This window comes from Haemaphysalis longicornis, unplaced genomic scaffold (genome assembly GCF_048455015.1).
Source record: "Haemaphysalis longicornis isolate Haplotype H1 unplaced genomic scaffold, Haemaphysalis longicornis Haplotype H1 scaffold_1, whole genome shotgun sequence".
In the NCBI taxonomy this organism is placed as follows: domain Eukaryota; kingdom Metazoa; phylum Arthropoda; class Arachnida; order Ixodida; family Ixodidae; genus Haemaphysalis; species Haemaphysalis longicornis.
This window is the reverse complement of record NW_027526203.1, coordinates 484,064,096-484,088,287: the sequence shown is the minus strand read 5'-3', so window position 1 is coordinate 484,088,287 and position 24,192 is coordinate 484,064,096. Positions and strand designations below refer to the sequence as shown.

The 24,192-nt window shown below is 53.4% G+C and overlaps 1 protein-coding gene across 1 annotated transcript in view; it reads left to right on the top strand.

The window, feature by feature from the left end:
- The window catches only part of LOC144156355 (protein slit-like), a 418,661-nt gene that overhangs the window by 265,451 nt on the left and 129,018 nt on the right, over positions 1-24,192 (top strand). The window contains 2 exon segments of the mRNA XM_077688358.1: positions 18,141-18,212; positions 18,520-18,689. Coding sequence (XP_077544484.1) covers positions 18,141-18,212; positions 18,520-18,689 — 242 coding nt within the window.

Here is a 24,192-nt window from a genome sequence, read left to right as displayed (position 1 = left end):
GGTTTAACGCGCGGATGCAACGCAGGTGATGTGTGGAGGGCTCCGGATTAATTTTGACCACCTGGGGATCTTTAACGTGCGCCGAAATCTCGTACACGCGGACTTTTTGCTTTTCGCCTAGTCATGTTTGGTTCGTTGAAGAAGGTGGTTGGTGTCGCCGTGGATGGGTGAAAGTAGCCGATGACGCTGACGCAGGAGGTAGATGATGACGAAAAAGTCTATTTACACTTATTTACAGACGATGAAGCAAACATAAGACAAAACGAAAACTGGGTTACAATTAAAAGGCGCCGCAGCCCACAAAGGGTGGTATCGCGGCGCGATCCCTGATGGGGGCCCGGAGGCCAAAAGTGTGCCGAACCGCCGCGCGGTTGGCTGTAACGTGCGTGGAGCTCTGGCGCCCAGAGGCTACCACGGGAGCAAGTCTGCCAGCGTGCGCTCTCGGCGGCTGCTCCGGACGAACTCGTCGAAGCATGCGCGAGCAGGGCGCGAGCAATGCCGCCTCCCCCACAGCAGCGCACATGCCAATAAGGGTTTTGACCTCCGCTTGCCCCCTGGCCGTCCCCGAAGGTCAGGAGGAAAGGAAAGCCTTCCCCGACGCCGCGCAAAAGCCGCCGGCGAGGCCCATACAAAGGGTTGCGACTCGCTGGCGTCGGCGGAGGCCGCCCCAACATTCCGCCACCGGATGGGGAGACCCAACAAGGCCACGAGAAGGGAGGGGGGTCATCGTCAAGACTACGTCATCATTACACGCCTCCATCAGAAAAGCGGCCGCTGCGGCCGGAAATCGAACCCGCCACCTGGCTCCTTTTTTCTTTGGCTTTGCATGCAAGGTGGCACGCTACAGCACCGCATGACTCGACACCTTAGCGCATAGCAGACACCACGACCATAAACTGAACACAACATGACCGTAAACTGAACGTAAATTGAACAGGATGCGATGTTCTGGAAAGGAAAGCAGCCGAAGGAGAGAGAGAGAGAGAACATCTTTATTTGTCCTGCAAACGCGACGCGGCCTCACGTCGTGTCAGCCGGCCACTCGGCTTCCGTCACCTACTCATGCCTACCCCCGGGTGGGGGTGACACTTTCGGGCGTTGAAGCTCGAGGGCGCCCGACACTTGCTGGACGGCCATGTGTTGTATGACGTAGTCTTTGCACGCCGCCGCACTGACAAGGTACGGCGGGAACGTCTCTGCTGCACTGGCCTCGCTCGGGTGTCTTCTGCAGTCCCACAGGATGTGGGCCGCCGTGGCCCTGTCCTTCTTGCACAACACACACACACACACACACCACTGGGGTACACCTCCGGGCATATGTGTTTAGCTATTACTGGAGTCATCAGCGCACGTGTTTGCAGCTGCCTAAACACCACTGCTTCGCGTCGCGTCAGCTTAGGGTGGGGTGGGGGTAGCGTCCGGCGGTTAGTCCGGTACCACTCTAGGTGAGCGGCGTCAGCGGAGGTGGGCGTGCTAAGGCTGGCTGCGTGACGCCGTGCCGCCTCCTAACTTCCTCCGTGGACATAGCCCACAATGTTTATCGGTAAAAGGGCCGCAGCGTTCGCTTCAGCCGCAGTCATGCGGTGTCTCGCTGGCGCAGTCTAGCGACGCAAGGAGCGCAATCTCCTCTCGGGGCCAGTTTTCAAACCCAACAGCTCAAAGATGGCCTGGGTTCTGCGCATGCGCAGTGCGGTGCCCCAAGCCCCTTGGGGTAGAGGGCCCCCTATTGTAAATCTTCCTTGTGTCTCAAATTCACGCGTGCGGCTGGCCGCGGCAGGCATATTTTCGGCGAATCGTGCTCCGCGCGCCGTTGGACATGCGCTTTCTGACCGCGGAGTCCGGTGCGGAGGTCTCCCGTGGCGGAGGAACGCTAGGTTGAACAAAGGGCTGGACAGTGTGCCTGTTACGGACGGGGGGACCAACTCACTGTTTTGATGTTTGTGCCCGGATTTTCGTGGTGTGCGGAACAGGCTGGGCGCACACTTGGTGCATGCACGCAGGAGGGATTGAAATTATTCGTCAAGGACGACAGCGTTTACCAGCGGTGATGTGTTGCTTGCAGATTAATTAGCTGCAGTGCGGGGGTTTGGAGGGCCGCAGTCGGGACAGACGTGTCGAAAAAAAAAATCGTGCCGCTTGCACTAGTGGTGCAAGGCTGGCGCAACAGCAGAGCCCCTCTCCCTTCGTCGGAGACCCGGCTGTTGCACCCCATCTGAACTCTCCATCGCTGGCAGGCCCGAATCGTTCTGCTTACAGCATGAAAAGGATAAAATCAATGCGACCGTCCGTAAGGCGCACAGGGCGGTCCTGGGTCTCCTCCCTAGCACCAGCAACGAAGCCCTAGCACGGCTAGGCGTGCACAATACTTTAGAGGAAATCGGAGAGGCACAGCGCATAGCACAGCTCGTCCGCCTAAACGTCACGAAGGCGGGCAGAATAATACTCCAGAAAGCAGGGATGACCGCACCAAACGAGTTTCCCACTGAAGAAGATCAATCGAACGTGGAGAAAAGGCACATTGGCCGCTTGACCCGGCACTTGACCATACCGCCGCTCCCTCGCAACATGCACCCGGAGCATGACAGGGGGCGACGGGAAGCAAGGGCCAAAGCACTGGCCCGAACGTATGAGGATGACGCCCAGGCATACTACGTTGACGCGGCCATGTACAAGAACAAGCCCCACACCTTCGCACTCTCTGTCATACGGGCCTGCGATGGCAAATGCGTCACAGCCGGTAGCGTATCCGCTCATACGGCAACGCAGGCAGAAGAGGCGGCTATCGCGCTGGCGCTAACTTTTGAGTTGGACAAGGCCATCACAGTATTGAGTGACTCACGCTCCGCCATTGTCGGCTACAGCGGAGGGATCATTGGGCGACCCGCCCATGGACTACTGCCCACAAATAGAATGGCGCGGGCCCACATTAGGTGGTTCCCGGCGCACATGGAAACCACTCTGGGAAGGACGCCAAACCGCAACGAGGAAGCGGACAGAACTGCGCGCGAGCTCGCACACCGCGCAGTCACCTCGCCCCCTCTCTTGCGATCGGAAGGCAACGACGAGGAAAACGAACCGCACCCGGCATTGAGCTTCGGTGAAGTCCTTGCCTGGTATCGCGAACAACGCCGACAAGCACCGAAGCCTCATTCGCTTCTGAGTAGAAGTGAGGGAGTGTTTCTTCGGCAGCTGCAGACTGGTACAGCGCTCACGCCAGCTCTGGCGCGACACATCTGTCCGGACCTCTACCAGAGTGACGTGTGCTGTGTGTGTAGTGTGGTGCGCGCGGGCCTGCCTCACATAATGTGGGGGTGTGACGAACACAGAGTGAGGGGTTACCCACCGGAACTACCACAACACGTCGTGCAAAATATGAACTCCCCGACTAGGGAGCTCCAACTCATGGTGATCCAGCAGCTGGAGACAGCTCTGGCCAGGCAGAAGCGCGGGCGGCTTCCCGATCACGTCAATGGTCGGAGCCCCCAGCGCCGACGCCTCCGGCCGGACGCGGCCCCGTCTCCGGATCGGCTTTAACACCAACAGCCGACGGTGAGGGCGGAACCCTGTGTGGTGATCCCCCTCACCGATAGTGCAGGATAACCAATAAAAGTCGTTTCTCTCTCTCTCTTCACATCTCTCCCCAAGTGGATGGCGTTGGCACGCGCTAGAACCTGCGGCAACCTGGTTCGCGAACTCGGTGTCTGCCGGGCGAGCTTTTCTGTGCTCCCCACTTGACGCGCGAACGCACGGGAACTGGCGAGGAAGAACACCGCGCGAGAAATCACGCCTCAAAGGCCGGCCCTGCATATGTCTTTCGTGTCTCCTTCGTCTACGTCCGTTTAGCTTCCTTGTATTCTTTGCAGTGAAACAAAGGACCACCTAGCTTTGTTATGTTCTCGAAGGTCGAGCTTGCCGATGCCGTGTGCTTCTCACGAGGCGCACATTCGCGTGCGCTCGGTATTTTTTGCGAGCTTCTCACTTGGTGCAAGCCAAGGTGAAAGCCTGGCCGACGCCGGACGCTCCTCACGAAGCGCGCCCTCACATGCGCTCGGTCGTTTTTCTTGGTATTTTTTCTGGTAACGCTGTACGGCGGAACTAAAAGCTTAAACAGCTTTGCTGTTAACACGTACTGGCGATGGCCGACTTTTACTTGTAGTTTGCAAGATTAATTGAACGGTCCTTCCAAAGCGGCGGCAGCGTTATATCCATGGGGTGCAAAAGGCGGGGCACTTGTTCCTCCCCCCTCCCCCCCCCCCCCACAGCCCCCTCGTCCTCTCCCTCTTAATTTCCCGTCAACACAATGGATTTGCCCCCTCAAGACAAAATCCTGCCGACGCCCATGGTAAGATTACCGACTTTAGAAAGAGGGGCACCGTGGACCTTGGAATGTAATGAGAGGCCGGTGGAGCATGCGTGAGTGTAGCAGGCGAGGCTTGTTTGCGATGTCCTAGGAGGTTAGCAAGGTTTTTGTGCTTGTGCTGGGATAACTCGCTGGCGGGTGTCAGATGGTCGCTTCAGGTAGTTCTTACTGGGTAGAACAGCGTTGAACTGAGCAGATGCGGCTGCTAAGGGGTATGGCATAATCTTCCCTATATAGACGTTCAATGGCCTAAGCAATAGAGCTAAACAATGGGGTTTTTGAGAGTACGGATTGAAGATTGGAGAGGAGAACTCCTTGTGCGAGATTTTGCTTGTCATGCCTAACCAGCCGGCAAGTTTGAGGAGAGATATTAGCCTGTATACAGACCACAGTGTAGTTCGGGGGTTGGGGTGGGCGTGGGGGTAAGCCGTGGTATTGGGTATTGGAGGAAGTTGCCGTTGCGTTGGGGGAACTTGGGTGGGTGGAGGTGGTAGCGAAGTTGTCTTGTGCTTGTTACGGTGGTCGATGGGCCGGCTTTTTCTTGACACGTGAGCGTAGAACCGCAGTCCACGGGCTGTCGGCTTGTATGTTGCGACCGCTCTGCCAGTCATTCCATGCTGTCGCGAGAAGAAGCTAGCATGTATTGTGGGGAAGGAGCTCCGTGACCTCCAGCGCACTTGGCGATGCGGGAACGGGAACCGGAAGCTGGCTCGTCGACGCGTTAGGGTTAGTGCATTTTCGCGTGCTCAGTGTCTTGAGATGGCGATATTTCAGGCCGTCAAATGACTTGAATTTGGTCATTTCTTATCTACAACGTTAATCTTGGCTCGAGGCTCGAACGCTTTGGTGGCTTTTCGAAAGCTCCCTGGGGTATTTCTTCTTCGTTTGGTTGTACATTTTCGTACAAAATAGTAAATTTTCCTGACTGGCTATCGCTGCTCGTGACCAGACGGCGGAAATGTGAACATGTAAAGGTCAGTGGCAAGTTGTAACGCTCTTGCTTTCGCCTCATGTTCGGCCCGGCGTCTGGTTGGGCCTCGAGACGCGCTTCCATGTATCGTCTCGGTGCGCGGAAAGCAGTTGGGCTGCAGGAGGTCTATCTGAGGTCACTGATGGCGGAGTTTCTTGCATCGTTGCGGAAGCGCGGAGCCCCGAAGTCGGCTTCCCGGGAAAAAGGGAGCCAGGGTTTCCTGGCACTTATCCATCTGCGCCCGAAGAGCCTCGTCACTGGGGCCCGTTTCCGGCCGGCCGAAGGAGTCCCTGCGCTCTTGGCTCACGATTGGGAGAGTGCTCGAGTTTCGCAAGACCCAAATCACTGACCGGTTCTTCTCCTCGGCCGGTCGCGGGGCGAATCCGCCGATGCCGAGGGGTCGTTAGGTCCCATTAGGCTACGGTATCTCGCATTCGTCCGGAAAGCAACTCCGCTTCAGGCGTGGAGTTGCGTGCTGCATGCCGCTAAGCTATATGCGTCCAGGGCCGCGCGCTTCCGTGGTACAGAAGTTACGTCACTGTTGGAGGCCGTGTTCGAAGAGCGCGACCTGTCCGACGTAAGGCAGGTCACTTATCTGTTTGCAGCTCGCTGCTGCGGAAGTTTTTCGGCAAGTGCCCGACGGTGCAGCCCGATGACTATTTTCACGCTACGCAGTGAAGGGCCATTAAATGTCGCTCTAGAACGATGCCTTATGAACTGGCCAAATTGTTTTCGCCATATTCGGAATCGCTCTCTTTTTTTTTCGTGTATCCTTGGCGATTAATGCTGGGAGTGCATCGTAACCTACAAAATTAAACGCGAAAACTCCTGCAGCGTTTTTTTTTTTTTTTTTTTTCGTTGCACCGCAATGCCGGCAATCCATCCTGCGCGTCCTTCTGGGTGCGATGGCGCTGCACTGAACTACGTGGACGAGTGGTGTGGTCGCGGGTGGGTTGCTCGTATTTGTGTTCCTTCCGCGGCGGCGCCGCTAGGGAGAGCGGCGCTGTTTGGAGGAGCGCGATTAAGATGGAAAGGGAGATTGCGTGATGACAAGGCGATGACCATTACGGGAGCCACCGCGCGCGTCACGAGGGCCACTTGAGCACCTTAATTAGCTGACCGCCGCCGTGTATATAAATCTGCCGCCTCACCGGCCGCTTCGGGCCGTGGCGTCACGTTGCCTTCACCTGCCATGCCGTGTCGTGCTCGGGTGCGAACGGCGGCGCGAAAGTATCCCTGCGCGATGAAAGGGTCTCGCAAATACTCCTCGGGGAGAGAGAGGGGACCCTCTTTGGGGCGGATGCGAGGCGGTTCCTGGCCGGTCGGCGGGAGCTGCATCGTGGCAGCGGCGGTGACCTTGGCGCTGTGCATGCCTGCCTGCCGTGTTTCGGGAAAGTAAACGTGAGCGAGTAATCTCGATGACGATTTTTGTGCACGCCTTTTGTGGGGCGCATGTTGCTGGCTCTGCTATCGCCTTATCTCCCGTCCACTTGAGCCCGCGCCTAGCTTCTTACTGGGCGTCGTGTACGCGCGAGGTGCGTCCATGGTCGCTACAGGACGCCGTGGTTTTTATCTCCAGCCGGCTCTCTGCAACCTCTGAACTTAAAGCTGCAGCTGCTCGTTAAACAAAACATTTGTATTAATTAGCAGCGGAAATGGATGTTTCGAGTGTTCCGGTTCATACTGCATGCGCGCTGAGCTTGTTAGGCAGCCCGTAACAGCATGGCGGCTTCAGCGGAGATAAACTCTGGGAACTACCCCGCTGCTTCGCGTCCCTCCTCCTCGCGCGTTCGCCCTCTCCCTTGAGAAAAAAACTACGAGCTGATTCTCCTTGCCAGAAGCAGTTTGGACTGAAAAGGCTTTCGAGCAAACGTGAACTAAGTACAAGTGGTCTCCGTGGCTCTTGGCAAGTTCAGTGGCGATTAATGTTCGAGCACCGTGCCTGTTCACGGGGTGCAGTTCGCAGCCTGTGTTGGGTGTGTGCATTTCACCCCAACGTTTGTTTAACAGCGAAGCTGTTTAGCAAATCGTAATTTTTTGTGTCCGCGGTTAAAAAATGGCTCCGGCTTAGCTTAGCTAAGCGTGGATATGCAAAGCTCTGGCCGAGTCTTGGTTTCGCTCGGTCAACCTTTGGTGTGGCTGCGTTGCCGACCGCGGCTCAACGCCGTTCGTTCCCGTGCAACTTTCGCAGAAGGAGGCCCGCGTCGCTTTCGTTCCTCTTCGCCGGGCGCAAGACGAGTCGCGTAGCCCGAGACGACCCAGCGGCGCACGCGTGGTTGGTCGGCTGCCGATCAGCTGAGCGACCGCAACCGCAGACAGCTCAGCAGAACGGCTGAAAACAGGGCCTTGTGCGCAGCGCCGAAAGCAGGCCCGGCAAATCACGCGATGCGCTTCAAAGGGTGTGGCGCATGGGGCGTGTCTGCGGTCAAAAGGTGTACTTGCGCATCCGCGGTGAACCCGCTGGACGAATGTAGTAAAGCTTTGGTTTACAATACCAAGAGGAAAACTCTCTCAAACTGTGAAACAGATCACAGAATCACACACAGCAATGATTACTCCGCTATGCGAAGGACTCCAGACTCTCACTGACAGACAGGCCAAGCTAGAACTAGCATTCCGAAACATCTCAGAATCACTTCACTCCTTTCATCTCCCCAAGAAATCCAAGCATCACCCGTATTATGACTAAACCGCCAGACGACCGACTTTCCATACTACAGTGGAACTGTCGCTCCTACAACAACAAGAGATCTCAGCTAGCACTTTACCTCACCTTGTCTCACTCCGATGTCCTGGCGCTGCACGAAACAGACACTCCTCACCCTACTCTTCCTGGATACCAAACCTACACGCAAGACACCCTTCATCGGACGGCAGTACTGGTGCGCAGCTCCCTTCCTGCCCAGGCGCATTCGCTCGATCAGGACATCCCCAACACGTTTGTCGAACTGCTGCCCCGTCAACCACTCCACCCGAGCACGTACATCCTAAACATATATAGCCCTCCCAGACAGAACTTCCGCGTGATCGAGGAACTTCTCCACGCTGCCACTCGAATCTCGCAACGTGATCCCCTCCTTGTCCTAGGGGACTTCAACGCCCCTCACCCTGCTTGGGGTTACCCACGGGCCACAAAAAAGGTGCAGCCTTAATCCGAGCCACACACAACCACGACCTCGTGTTACAAAATGACCTTTCTATGCCCACTAGAATTGGCAACAGTGTCACTCGTGACACCATTCCGGACCTCACATGGTCCCGGAATTGCCCTCATACCAACTGGACCTGTCACTCGGAAACCCTCGGCAGCGATCATTATATCATCACCATACAGCTACCGGTGCACAAGAAACCGCTCAGCAGAGGCACTGCCAAACTAACAGACTGGCCCTCCTTCAGAAAGGACGCCAAGGCCCTTCCCCCCATTATGGATGATCTCAATGCCTGGACGGAGGCACTGGAACAAAAATTCAAGCGCTACACTCACGAAGTGACACTTACCGACGATCACCCAGCAGTCGACGGCCACCTGCTACATATCTGGGAGGCGCGCCGCAACCTCACTAAACGCTGGAAACATCAGCGCCACAATAAAACACTCAAGAAACGCATTGCCCTCCTCTCTATCCAAGCGAAGGAATATGCCTACACGCTTCATCGGCAGAACTGGTTCTCGCTATGCGACCAACTCAAAGGCACGCTAAGCTCTAAACGTACCTGGCACCTACTTCGCCACCTACTTGACAGCACCACCTCCCGTACCCAAAGTAACCACCAAATAAAGAGGCTTATTCGAAACAGCTCTCTTCACCCGAGAGATTTACTCCATGCAGCTCAGACGAACCTCTTCGCCGCGCCCGCAACCTACCCCTCTCCCCCCACCCAGACTTACACCGGCCATCCCAACCCTGCACTCGACGCCCCGTTCACCATGGAAGAATTACAGGCCATATTAACTAATCTGAAACGTAATACCACACCTGGCAAAGATCGCATTACAAACCGCCTCCTTCGTAACCTCGACATCCTTGACCTCGACTCCCTCTTGCAACTGTTCAACACTCACTGGACGAAGGGCACTCTTCCAGAGCAGTGGCGGCATTCGGAAATTAATTTAATCCCAAAACCCCACAAACCTGTTTCGCTAACATCACTACGTCCGATCGCCCTTACCTCATGCATTGGCAAACTGTTCGAGCGACTTGTACATCACCGCCTCACCGACTACCTCGAAGAAAAGCATTTATATCCACTGACAATGTTTGGTTTTCGCGCCAAACTGTCAACGCAGGACATTCTTTTACAACTTAAGGAGCAGGTGCTAGACCATCTCAGCCGCACCACGCCTCGCACCATCCTTGCGCTGGATGCAAAAGGCGCATTTGACAACGTTACTCACCAAGCGATTCTAGACAACCTCAACGCCACCCACTGCGGGCCTCGCACCTTCAACTACGTTGCAGCGTTTCTCCGAGAGCGCACGGCTACTATCAAGCTCGGAAGTCTAACCTCGGCCATCATCAGAACACCCCCTAAAGGGACACCGCAAGGATCTGTAATATTCCCCCTACTTTTCAATATCGCATTACTTGAACTACCTACTCTTCTGAACAATATACCCAACCTTCAACATGCCATATACGCCGACGACATTACTTTCTGGACTACCTCTGGTTCCAGTGGAGAACAGCAAGACGCCCTCCAAAAAGCAGTAGACACCACCGTCAACTACCTACGTCCCAGGGGCCTGACCTGTGAACCTGCCAAATCAGCCCTTCTCATCCTGCGGGCCCGATCACGTGGCCGCCCTCGTCCTCCCACACCTGATCCTGAAGTGTCGATTCAAGGCGACCTTATCCCCTCCGTGACCACCCTCCGCGTCCTCGGCGTCCCCTTCCATCGGGACGGCACGGGTACAGCGCTCATTCCGCAACTCCAGACATCCATTACTCGCCTAACCCATCTTATCCGCAGAATCCGCAGCCGACATCACGGCCTCACTGAATGGGAAATTTGTCGTCTGGTCCAAGCTCTCCTGATCAGCAAAATCACCTATGCCACACCGTACCTCAATCTTCGACCACAAGAAACCGCTAAAATTGAAGCCCTCATTCGTAAAGCATACAAAACGGCTCTTGGCCTCCCCATTTACACTTCTACGGACAAACTGCTCAAGCTGGGCATACACAACGTCCTTGGCGAGCTTGTGGAGGCTCAGCGAAACTCCCAACTTCAACGCCTCAGCTTAACGCCAACTGGCCATTCCGTTCTCCGCACGCTCGGCTACCCTGCACCGCTAAATCAAGACCGACCACAACGCCTCCCAACTACCATCAAGCACCGTATCCACGTTTCCCCCATACCACGACATATGCATCCCACCTTCAACAGAGGCCGTCGGGAAGCGCGGGTCCGCTATCTCATGAAGAAGCTAGCAGATGACCCCCAGGTCCGTTACACTGACGTCGCCTATGACTCCTGCGCTCGACGCACAACTTTGGTCACCCTAAATCACGCTGGCCGAATCTCCACGGCTGTCACCACGCACACCAACAAAATACAGACGGCAGAAGCTCTGGCAATCGCCTTCGCAGCCACCACCCATGCCAAGCATCCGCACATCACTGTAGTCTCCGACTCACAGCAGGCATGCCGCCTCTACCAGGCAGGTCTAGCCCCACCCCAGGCCATTCCACTCCTCCAGCGTCTACCTGACGAGACCACCATTACGATCGTCTGGACTCCCGGACACTCCGGCCTTCCGGGGAATGAAGCGGCCCACGCCGCCGCCCGAGCTCTGCACTTCCGGGCATTCTCCACCGATGGTCAAGTGATTCCATCACCCCGCACGAACGACGACCTCCTCCAAATTCCTCTTGATAACACGTACAATGCACTTCTGTCCCACTACACCCTTACCCGCCGAGTCTACCCCCCTCCACACCACTCCCTAACCAACCAGCAAGCCATAATATATCGTCGCCTTCAGACCGGTACCTTTTACAACCACGTCATCCTCCACCAGATCGCACCCACTATCTACCCCCGTCAATGCCAACACTCGACACCCCACTCACCACATTCCACCTCGTATACTCCTGTCCCCACTCCCCTAACCCACCCCCCTTCCCCACCCTGGAGCAGTGGGAGACTGAGCTGACCAGCCCGGACCCGGCCCGCCAGAGGGCCTTGGTTTCTCGGGCCATTCAGTAGGCCCGGTCAAGAGGCATCCTGGACTAGGGACGCTTCACCACCACCCTTTTCCCTTTCCCTTTTGCTCCAATAAACGTTTACTACTACTACAATACCAAGAAATTGCCGAGCGTACGCACGTGAGCGCGGGCCCATCGGTGACCGCTCGGCAGTTAACAAAACCAAGAAATGCCGAGCGCTCGTGTGTGCGTGCCTCGCGACGACCGCCCAGCGCCCCCGTCACACGTCTGCAAGCTAAGCATACCCACTTAGGGAGATTGGCCAAGATTGTCCGCCCCGCCCCCCTCCAGAAAAAATAAATAAAATAAAATCCAGCGTTCGCCGTCATCGTGGCAACACTTGCTCGAAACGAGAGAGACACGTCATAGCGTACGTGTTTCCAATGTGCTATCCTATGACTATCACATCCAAAAAAAAAATGAAGGAAGCTCACACTTATAGCAACAATGGTGGAGTAAAGGTCTTGCGGCAGCAAAGAAGAAACAAATCGGCTTCAATCAAGGACTCAAGGCTTCGTGATGGTCGTGAATGTTGCGGACAGTTTCGCTACCTTCAAGTCGTGTGCGTTAGTCTTTAGTGTCAGCTTCGTGCATTTTTATTAAAAAGTAAATGCAATTCTTCTGCATAGAATGCTGCGTTTACGCTACTAATTTCTCCCGCGTTATTTCACGCGAGTGGGTACGCGCACTGTATACCTGTGTAGCCACGTTTTCTTGGGCGCGCATGCAAGGGTCGGCCACCCGGGCGCGTGCTGTATCCGCCACTGCGTCGTCCTCGCGTTTCCAGTTGTCATTTCACGTCCACACGAAAATTTCAAACCCCTTTTTGCGAGCGTCATTTGGCGTTATTGACTGTTGGTTTTTTTTCCCTTTATTTCTTCAACGGCGTACTTGCAATTATGATCACTGACATGCTAGCCTCGGTTCCGGCTGTTTTGATGCCACAGCAACTACAAGTTTCTCGACATTGATGGCAAAATTACTGTTGAAGAGCAATCAAATTACATTAGTAATTGATTTTCTAAATTAAGCTTCTCAAAACTAGTTTATTACATTACGAGTTTCTGGTTTTCAAAAGTATTTGGATCGCAATTACCCTTCGAAATCGGTAATTTTGTAGTTTTAACACGTAAATAGCCGAGCAGCAGGATGAAAAAAATTCCGTGCCCTCCTCTTTCTAAAGAAGGATGACCAGCGAAGCTGGGCGCAGTCCAAGGAGTGCACACGACACAGAACGCGTTCGTTTGCTGTTTGCGGTTCAGCATACATGCATGACAGCAGACTAGAATTATCTAACGCCCGCCGCAGTGGCTAAGGCGTTGCGCTCCTGAGCACGAGGTCGTGGGTTCGATTCCCGGACGCGGCGGCCGCTTTTCAGATGCAGGCGAAAAGAAAAAACGCCTGGGTGTACGAGATTTCGGCGCACTTTAAAGATCCCCAGGTGGTCAAAATTAATCCGGAGCCCCCCACTACGGCGCGCCTTACGGCCTGCGTGGCGTCGGCGCGTTAATTAAACCGTATAGGGTGTAGGGTGTATTCACAGGGCTTTGGACCGCGCGGCGGCGCTACCTGCGCGATGGCGACGACGCCAAACTTGAGGTTGTATGCTCCGCCGCGCGGGCAGCGCATTCCCCGACGCGAAACGTCGTTTGCTCTGCGGCGTGCTGCTGGCAAGAATGTTCGTGTGGACGGTGTTTTTTCTGCATGATTCGTGGGTTTGAGAATGCCTTGTCGTAACGAGTAGTCAGCATTGTATTCGCTGCGAAATTCCGGATGCGCTGTTCACGTCTCCTACAACCACAGACCCGAAGCAGTTCGAACGACGAAAGAAAGCGGGTATTTTTTTTTTCTTTTGCTGTTTCGAAGCGAACGCCAGGGCAGCGCTTGAAGACAGTAGGATTTCGCGCGCCGAATGCAACTACATGTCCAACTGTTTGACAGGCGCGGCCAGCGGCGAGCATAACCCGGTCCGTTTCGGCGATTTCTCGCTATCGATTCTCGGTGTCATCCCCGTGCGCCGATTTCCTTATTTCCTGCGTTGCTTGAAACGACCGTGGCTCGAGTTGAGAAAATTTCTTCACCCAAGGCTGCTAGGATATTTGATGTGGTGGCGTGTGAGATGAGGAGCTGGTTTTACCGCGCCACCCAGGCATGTTGCGCGCCTCTTGGGGAGCATGAGAGACGGTGAGGTGCTCTGGTGACAGTGTTTTGCGCGTTGAACGCACGAAGGTCTTCCATTTAGGCTCCTAATAAAGCGGAACAACTACGCACAGACCCTGGGTGGAAACCATCACGAGGTAAGTACGTGATAAAATTAGGTATGGTGGCGACGACAAAAATCTCACCGATGATTTTCAAGTGTTTTCTTTTCGGTAAAGACGAAGCGGAAATTATAAGCAGAACAAGATTATGGAACACACTTTCGCTGCTTCAAAAGCAGCCCAGAGATAAGTGGCAAAGAGTGCTCTAGTTTGTCCCTGCATACGTTTTCGTCTCTGCGCTGTTTTTTGAAGTAGTCAAACTGTGTACCCAGCGTCAAGCTTTAGTGTCTGGTCACGCAACACGCTAGGTCATTATAGAGAACAGTCGAAGGCTACGAAGAGGAATTGGATGCCCGCAATTACCTGGGAAGCGACATTGAATGTACGCGTGCGTTCACCTCAACTCTCGAAGGAGCCCATGTTGAGGCTGGGCGCCCAATATGGTTCGTTTCATCCATAAAGTACGCCGGCTGCCTTAATTTGTGAACACTTTAAGCACTGCGGCGCAATGTTTCAAACATGTGACGAGGTGCGAGGTGAAAGTTCCGACGCCCATCGTCCCGGGGCCCACCTGAATCAAACAGGCTCCAACAGCTAGATTCGGTACTGATAACTTCTTCGGGAATTCGTCGAATGAAGACAGACCGTCTTTAATCACTGCCCTAGGCGTCGCTTCGAAACAGCGAAAGGAAAAAAATACCCGGCGCGCTTGATTTTGTCGTGCGGCCTAGGCTTCGGGTCTGCGGTTGTATAGGAGACGTGAACAGCTCAGTCCGGAATTTCGAAACGAAAACGCTGACTACTCGTTACGGCAATGCATTCGCAAACCCCCGAATCACGCGTAAAAAAAAAAAAACGCCGTCAACACGAACGTTTTTGCCAGCACCACGTTTCGCATCGGGAAACGCGCTGCCAGCGCGGCGGAGTGCCGCGCAGGTAGCGCCGCCGCGCGGTCCAAAGCCCTGTGAATACACCCTATACAATCAATCATCAATCGAGAACTCTGTAACGTGCACTGCGAACTTATTATGCCAGTAAATGGCATTCGGCGTAATGACAGTCATCTTGGCGGCCAATTTCAGCGTGATTTATTACAGCGAAGCTGCACATGTCTCGATTTCCCCAATAGGCATGCGGTGGACGTCAAACGGCCCAATGCGACGACTTGTCCGGGGTTCTCTCAGGGGTCGAGCGAATTGGGTTGGTGTGCTACACAAACAGTAAAGTGCCCACGACGCGGGTGTAAAACAGGCAGTTCCATGTTTGTCCGCTAGGCTGAAGCTTGGGTCCTTCCATGTTTCATTCAGCTGATTGGCTAGGAAGTATGCTCAATAGCAAATTACGAACAAACGTGTTTTCTTTCGGGCACTGCGTGGGCTGCGTCCAGCTTCATAGGTCATCCTTCTTCACAGAGTGGAAGGGCACTAATTTTTTTCACTGCCTTTAGCTCTTTTGAGAACTGAAAACTAACATTTCAGTACAAGGAGCGCCACCGGCTCACAAAGAATTGCCAAACGACGTACAACCCAAGTGGGAAGCTCCTTCACTGGGTCGGTTTACTTGGGGCACCGAGGTTCAGTTAGCCACATTGAGAGCAACCAAGTAGCGACGTGGAGGTGGGCGCCATGTCTTCGCTCCATATAGTTAAACCCGACGAATATTCGGCTTGTTGCCGCGGCAGATTTGGTGCCGCGCGAACGTCGTCGGGAAAGTTCGCTGCATGTATTCTGGCCTTTCCGGCAACGCGACGTCACGAAGTCAATTTGCCGGTCTTGGATAGGCACGGCTTAGTGTCCTTGTAGCAGTCAAAATAAGCACGCAGCTACGCTCGTAGTGCCTTAAAGTGGTTTCAAAGATTCTAAGTTTACAAATATCCACTTTTCGAATCCCAATATCTGAAATTATTGCAAAAAAAAAAAAAAATACTTTCTGCTGCTTCACGCGGCGCGTTAACCCAATTCGGCGCCAGACGGCGCTCCCAGTCACGGTTAGGTAGAGTTCCTGTATATAGCTCCCTGCGGGAGCTATATAGAGGAAACTCTACGGTTGGGTATACGGTTCAGTAGCACGTCCGGTACTGTCTGCTATAACTCTTAAAACGTGCCTTCCCGGTACGGTCCAGTAACGGGTACCGCGTACCGTATACCAGAACCGTTTTTCCGATCTGCTATAACTATTCGCTATGCTAAAGCTCTCTACCAAGCGTGCTCCGCGCCATTGTGCTGGTTTCGCTCGAGGTTTTATCGGATGCTCCCATGTCACTACTTTGTTAACTTGAGCAGCTGGAAACTCGGGAGCGAGCTATCTCGGGCTTCCTGGAATAGCGCCCCAGCTCGACTTCGTCGTCATGTCGATTTTAGCCGTTTCATGTGTGTCGAATGCTGCATTGTCGAGTTTAAGATAAGGTCCTTGTGATACAGCCCCTGAATGAATGAATGAATGAATGAATGAATGAATGAATGAATGAATGAATGAGTTTATTTATTGCCAAAATGGAAAGGAAAGGCCACCAGCAGGCGTAGTTTGTTCACCTGAGGGTGGACACCGGAACGCCTGCTGGTGTGGGGGTGTGGGGAATGGGGAACACATCTGCAGGCAGATAGGAAAGGGAGGAAAGAGAGAGCAGACAAACTACGATTCTGCGAGTCGTCTATCTTGATAACGACTCTTGCCACTGGCGCTTTTCACACTGTGCAAACTGTCGCTTGCCAGGCGTCATCACTGGCCTCCTTTGCTGGCAGCGACTTTTGCTGTCGAGCTGAGACAGGCCTACGGCAGATTGCAGAATTGTAGGCCGCGCAATGGACGAAGGTGTTCCCAACATTCACGTGCCGATGCAACCAAGCGCGCAGCTCAACAGTTTGAGCCAAAGCAGCAGCTGTGTTTGGGTGCGAGGTGCGATTGTGGACGCGGTGCCGGGAATAGCGCCGCTCGACGGGCGGCCGGCGGCGCCGTAGCTGCGTGCTCCACTGCGCACAACCCTCCGCTGTCTCCGCTGCTGCACAGGGCGACGCCTTTGTCCTCCTGTCTGGTGCTGCGCGTCGGCGAGCTAAGAAAATATGCCGCTGCGGCGGGCTTGATTCGCCGCCGCGTACGTGTCACCGCCTAGGCGTGCACGGCTGTTTGAACCCACGTCACTCACCTGTCTCTCCGGCCGGAGTCTGTGCTCGCATTTGCTGCTAATTTGGCGCCCCTATTGTCAACAGATTTTGGTGGCTAGTTCTGTTTACCGTGCCGTGATTTCTACTAATGCGAGCACACGTGCATCTTCAATCTTGGTCCCACTACTAGGCCATTAAACATGGCGGTAATTAGTATCGGCCTTTTGATTTCGGACCGATTTTCTGTACTTTTCATAGAAACGGTGCGGGATATAACCGTGCATCTATCCTTTTCTGTATAAAATCAGGTACGGAGGAAGTATATTGCGCACCGGAATGGTCGATGGCGCTGTCCAAGGGAGCAAATGTGACGAATAAACGGTTGACTTACAAACTCCATCTGACAACGCTCGGTGCAAAGCGTTGTGATTGATTTCCGTAATGTCACCGTCCGAACCACACTGAGTTGGGCTCAACTCGTAAGCTAGGTCTCGCCGCTGGCTCGCTGAGCTCGTTCGATCGCAGCGATTGGCGCCCCAGATGCCTTGTGGGGAAGCCGACGTACGGGAGTTTACGTTGTTACATATTCTAGACCGATCTTTAGGTTCCCACCCCCTTTCACCATTTGTAAAAAGCACACTGACGTGAATTTACGCGAGTCTCACATGTCGCTGTATTGTGGAGTCTGACACGTGCAATCCATTATTTTACTGGTTGGCCTCGAGAGCCGTGGTTTGTCGGCAGAAACGTAAACGCCATACGGCGTTGCGGGGCCTCCACGCCAACTACCGCATGGACGTCACGGTAGTTGTCAGTCTGTTTTCGTGGTACCTCAGTTTTCGTAATTTGGACTTTCACCCATTTTACGGTTGATACTGACCTTTTATTTGTTCGCACAGTTTGTAAATGTTAAACATGCTAGGAGTGTACTAAGTTTGTCCACGCGAACTTGCCGGTGTGTCGTCAACGGCGCAAAGCCGATGTCGCAAACTGCAGGGAGGATGGTGCAAGGCCATTCCAAAGGCGCTTTTACTTCGTAAAACTGCGCGTACCTCGGCCAAAAAAGCTCGCCACGTGGCCTATACATTGCACAATTCAGTCTGGGGGGTTATTAGGGAATACCTGCGATGAACTGCAGTGCCCCTTTAAAACCGCAGTGATCAACATAAGAAATCAGCGAATTGCTGCGTCTGCTATCAGTTCGCTGAGTCTTATTTTCATACGTATTCGTTCTAGGACCCTGAACCGGAACAACTTGACTACTATCGGGAAGGACCTGTTCGAGAACATGAAGAAGCTTCGGGTCGTGTGAGTATATATCGCTGTCGCCGAAGATTGCCCGTTCTTCGTCCGCTACTCGAATCACGCCCCGTGTCCTAGTAGTAAAGTTGCTTTCGGATTTATTCCATTGGCATTTCAAATAGCCAGTAGGTAAATCCCTTCCGCGGAAGCGCATTGGTGGCAGTGCCAGGCGAGCCGGCTAGCAAATATCTCCGGCGTTGTGCTCTCGAATGTCGGGACTTCGCTTGGCTCGCACAGCCCTAGTTGGCTGGGAAGAAGGCCGCGTCACTTCGCGGGAGTTTCCCCCCCATTGAAGCTGGAGGGTGCACTGCAGGCGGCTGTCGGAGAACCCGCTGGTGTGCGACTGCCGGCTGTCGTGGCTGTCGCCGTGGCTGCGCCGCAACCCGCGGCTGGGCCTGTTCACGCGCTGTGGCCTGCCGGCCGCGCTCAAGGGCAAGGCTGTGGCCGAACTGCAAGAGGACGACATGACCTGCGACCTCCCCGGTACGTCTGCGCCCTCCTCGCCACCAGTCCCCTCTGTTGGCCCGCTCGGTGCCTGTAGCAGCGAAACGTCCCCTCAAATAGCGGACGGTGCAAAGAGAAAGTACATTAATTGAGTTGAAAACAAAATTTCCTAGGGAAAAAATGGCATAACGAAGTTTCAGCCCCCTGAACGGGAGCCTCGTTCACACTCATCATTGTATCATTTTATCGAACGTTTATCGTTTGTTGTTCATAAACACGATATACCAAACGTCATTTTTTCTTTTGTCTTTGTTATTTATTCGATGATCATTCCCGACCAGACGGGCTTCCGCCGAACCCTTTCTTTCGAAATTTGTGAATGGACAGGAATCGAACCCGGGGCCTTCGAAAGGCGAGTCGAGCTCGCATACCCGCCGTCACTTGGGCTCTGTACGGCTGACTAAAGACGGACTCAGTGAATACGTTGTGAGGTCGGACGCTGCTTCACGAGCACTCAGGCTCAACGTTAATGGAAGGCCTGGCAACATGCCCACTCCTTGGCACTGGCCAGTGACGATGACAGCGGCCGTCAGAGGCCTGCGCTCGATTCACCAGTTCCCACTGGCCACGTACCCACCCCGAGGGAGCACACTTTGTTATAAAAAAGGGATTCGGTGTGTTTTACGCACTGCGGTTAACCAAAACAAGATGCCGTGTCAAACTCGTGCTTACTGACTCTAAACGAGCCATTATTGTCAGTGTAAATAACTTGAAATAACTGCTTAAAGGGACAGACAACCGGTCGAGTATATTTTCTTTATCTAAAATGAGAGAGCATCGCTTGAAACGCCTTCACCCGAAACGGTTTTACTTTTGAAATGCTGGCAACCGTGACAGTGAGCGCTAGGTTTCAGAAATTTTAGTGCAAAATTAAAATTATTTCCGCCTGTTTATTTAGAAATTCGTGGTGGTTACCGCAGTATATTAACCGCTACCTTTTATATGAGCTAGATGGCGTGCACTCCACAAAAATCAGTTGTCTGTCCCTTTAAGGGACAGACAACCGATTTTTGTCGAGTGTATGTTCTCAGCTCGTATGAAAGCCAGTGTTTTATATAGTGGGGTAAAGTGGGGTGACCACAGCCAATTTATAAACAAATTTGTTTATAAACAATTTATGAACAAATAAACGAAACTCATGGGACACCACAAGGCCAGAGCAAAAAAGCCGCAGAAATTTGATAAATTGTGTGCTAATGAGTAAGCATTCTGACGCCACCACCCCGATTCGCCAACCTCGCGATTCCTTGGTGGCATTGAAGAAACCTGTCAACGCGGGCAGCGTCTTTTACAGCAAAGCTGTATACCTCTACCTCACAGTGGTTGCATCTCCGTGGGCAAGAAATGCCAAGGCCTAAGACGCCGAGCTCATGTGTCAGGCTAGTCAGGCATACAGCATAGAGCTGAGAATTCGATTAAAGAAACCCCGAAACAAGCATTGAAACCGCATTATGGATGATAAGGCGCCTGCGAACAACGGGGCCCCCCACCATGTGTTCCTGGTAAAGATTATATTTGCAGATTATGTTTCAAGGCTAGGCAGGACTAGTGCCTTGCGCTGCTGAGCACGAGGTCGCGGGTTCGATTCCCGGCCGCGGCGGCCGCTTTTCTGATGGAGGCGAAAAGCAAAAACGCCCGTGTGTACGAGATTTCGGCGCACGATAAAGATCCCCAGGTGGTCAAAATTAATCCGGAGCCCTCCACTACGGCGCGCCTCATCGCCTGCGCTGCGTCGGCGCGCTAAACCCCACAATCAATCAATCAGGACTAGTGCCACTAAATAGAGCAATTCTTGCACAAGAAGCCGAGCGCATTTGTCGGGCTAGGCAGGACCCAACATTTGCCGCCACAGAAGCCGAGCGTAGTGTCGGTAGATAAAAGAGTACCTCCATTGAGGCAGGCAAGTCAACAACGGCGGCCATTTTGTCGTTCATCAGCGTTGCGAGATTTACGCATCTACGGCCTCGCCGTTAACTTCGACCGGGTCATTTGTTAACAGCACTACCAAAGTGCAGCAAAACTGCATCTTTGGACACACTGCTGCTGCTGAAATGCTGCTGCACGCGTTATCTTTGATTCGCATTTGGAACGACGTCAGTCGTGCGCAGCCACAGATCAGGGAGGACAAGCTAAACCTACCAAAGTTGACTGACTGAGGGCCCTATTCTCGACTGCACAAAGTCCCAGGGAAACTGGGAATTTGCCGGAAGTTTTTTCTGATTGGCTGTCAATTTTAGTCACGTGCTTCCGGTTTACAAAGCGGTGGTGTGTGCTTTCGTCATTTTGACGTTTCATGACGTTTAGGGGCACCAGTTCTAAAGTTTGCTTTATTTCTCTTTACTGAAAGCGCATAATTCTTGGCCGGCAATGAAAAACTAGACTAAATGCACCGGACATGACAACTTAAGCCTGTCTTTGCTATGCAACAACAATACTGCTTGGCCCGCAGGGGCGCCTTGTCTATTCAAGGTGACGGTAGTGGCGACACCGCGGACCCCGAGCCCATGTGGGTTGGACCCACCCACGCCCTCGGCTGTGCGTAGCTTTGCCGTGTCCGGGGAAAAGGGCATCCTGGTGGTTGAGCCAAAGCCAGGGTTGTTTTGGACCTTTATGGCCCCCTGGCAGAGGCAGCACACCACTTCGGCCCCCGCTTCCCGTAGACGGTGCCCCCAGTCTGACCCGACCTGGGGGGAATCAGCCAGTCGCCTTTTCCTGTCCTCTTCTTCATTCTTTTGCTTTCCTATTGTCCTTCCTAACCCTGTCCTGACATCTTCTCTTTTCTTTATTTCTCCGTTTTCTCCAGGCGGCGAGGGTTAACCCTGTGCGAAGGCTTCAACCTAGATCCTGAGCATGGGGTTATAGTGGCAACGTACAGTTAGCGTGGGCTGCAAAGCCACGTTCCCTTGTTGGGCTCCGTGGTGGGTGACTGGCCTTGCCACCGAATTCATTCCATATTTTATGGCTTCCTTCTCCATTCCACCCAAACGAACTGATCGGCCTCCGAAACGAGGCCGCACCTAAGAACTTTTCAAACCAATTTCTAGCCTCGTCTTCAACCACCCTGACAACTTCCCACGCTTCCTAATGATGCAGTCAGTTGATAAAGCAACTCCCGTTACCAGCAAATCTGTGTTTTTGGTTGCAAAGTTCATTGAAGGTTTGATAGGAAAAAACTATGAAGCGAAAAAGCTATCGAAGTCAAGAGTAGAGAGCAGTCCAACACCCTTTTGAAGCAAACCAAGCTAGCCGACCTTGAGATCACAGTAACTCCCCACCGTACCCTCAACAGCTGCCAAGGTGTCATTTCCGAATCAGAACTGATCAACGAAACAGACTCTGACCTGCTTGAAGGTTTGCGCGAGCAGGGGGTAACCGCTGTGCGACGCATCACCATTAGACGGGACGGAAACGAAATTAAGACGAAGCACATAATACTGACCTTTGATCGATGCACTTTGCCAGAGTATGTAAACGCAGGGTTTCTGCACTGTAAGACCAGAGTATACATACCAAACCCGCGACGTTGTTTCATCTGCCAGAGATATGGGCACGGCAGCAATTCGTGCCGAGGAAAACAAACGTGTGCAAAGTGCTCTGAGCAGGACCATTCTGCTGACGACTGCAAAAGTACCCAACTCAAGTGCAGCAACTGTGGAGGACCCCCCGGGGCATACTCTCGCTCTTGCCAGGAGTTTAAGAAAGAAAAAGAAATCATCAACCTAAAAGTGACACAAAATCTCTCATTTCCAGAAGCCCGTAAAAGGTATGCGCTGCTTCCTTCAGGGAGCTACGCCAGCGCGGCCCGCCGGGGGGTGGGGCGGCGTCTGGTTTCTGCGGCCACTCAGGTCAGTGAAACTGACTTGGGGGCGCACCTACCCCCCGGGGTGCTGCCCTTGGCAGGCCAAACAACTCAGGCATCGCCAGCGGTGCTCGCAGGCCTTGCACCTGACCAGAATTTCACTGGGAGTGGCGTTGCTGTCGCTACTCCACAGACTCCGGCCGCCGAAACTCCGGTGGCGATGGATGTGGGTACAGAAGGCCCCTCTTCTGCAGCCATGTCCAGCACATCGACAAAGGTAGTGGCTGAATCTTCGGCCATTCCTTCAAACGCGTTGCGGAGCGGGCGCTGTAAATCCTCCATTCCGCCAACACCCCGAAACTCAGATGAGGACATGGATGTCGGGCCATCTCGGCCTGCATCGCAGTCGTCAAAAGAACAACGCGGCAGTCTTGGCCGCGGGAAAAAACGACAAGCCCCCCGAGTCACTGGTCCTGATTCGGGCTCAGGGACAATGGAATCTCCGTCTGAGCAAAACATACGCTCAACATCTCTGTTCTATTTTTTTATGGCAGTTCAAATCATTATCCAATGGAACTGTAGGGGACTAATTAGAAACATCGATGACATCTACGAAATCCTTCATAAGTACCATCCAAATATGCTATGCCTACAAGAAACACACTTAAAATCTACACAAACTAACTTTCTCAAAGGATACTCGGTATTCAGGAGAGACAGGGACAGCTGCACTCACTCCTCTGGTGGTGTAGCGATTGTCTTGCAAAAGTCTGTCCCCTGCCAACCTCTTCGGTGGCTCACTGCCCTCGAAGCTGTGGCAGTCCGAGCTATCCTCTTTAATAGGTTAATAACAGTTTGCTCTCTGTACATTCCCCCGGATTACCGTCTATCGAGCTCAGAATTCGAGTCCCTGATAGATGAGCTCCCGGAACCCTTCTTATTAGTGGGCGACCTTAATGCTCACAGTGAACTCTGGGGGTCTCAACGGACAGATGCCCGAGGCCGCTTGCTAGAAAAGTTTTTATTTTCTTCCGGAGCTTGTCTACTCAATCACAAACAGCCGACATACTACAACACTACACACAACACATACTCACACATAGACTTGGCAATCGGCTCTTCTGTCCTCTTTCCGTCTGTTGAATGGGGAGTGGACGATAATCCTTATGGGAGCGACCACTTCCCAGTCATCCTGAAAGGCATAGACAAAAGCCCTAACAGTTCCATCTGTCATAAAAGGTTTAAGGAATCTGATGCAGCCAATTTAAACAGTTATCTCAGCTTTCATACACATCTTTAAGCCATTTGGGCATTGATGAAGCCTGTGAACTGATTACGGCCCATATATTTCATGCCGCCGAGTGCTCAATTCCGCAAACATCTGGTGCCACACCTAACACTAGGAGGCCGTGGTGGAAGGAGTGTCGGCATGCACGGCAGGCTCAAAATAAGGCATGGGGCATCCTTCGCAGGTATCCCACTTCCCAAAACCGCATTTCCTTCAAACGTACGAAGGCACAAGGAAGGCGCATTCGCCAGCACGCCAAAAAGGAGAGCTGGCACTCTTTTGTGACTTCTATAAATTCGTACACAGATACAGGCAAAGTATGGAATAGAATTAAAAAGCTTAATGGACGGAAAACACACAGCCTACCCTTAGTTAGCAGTGCGGGTGGCACCCTG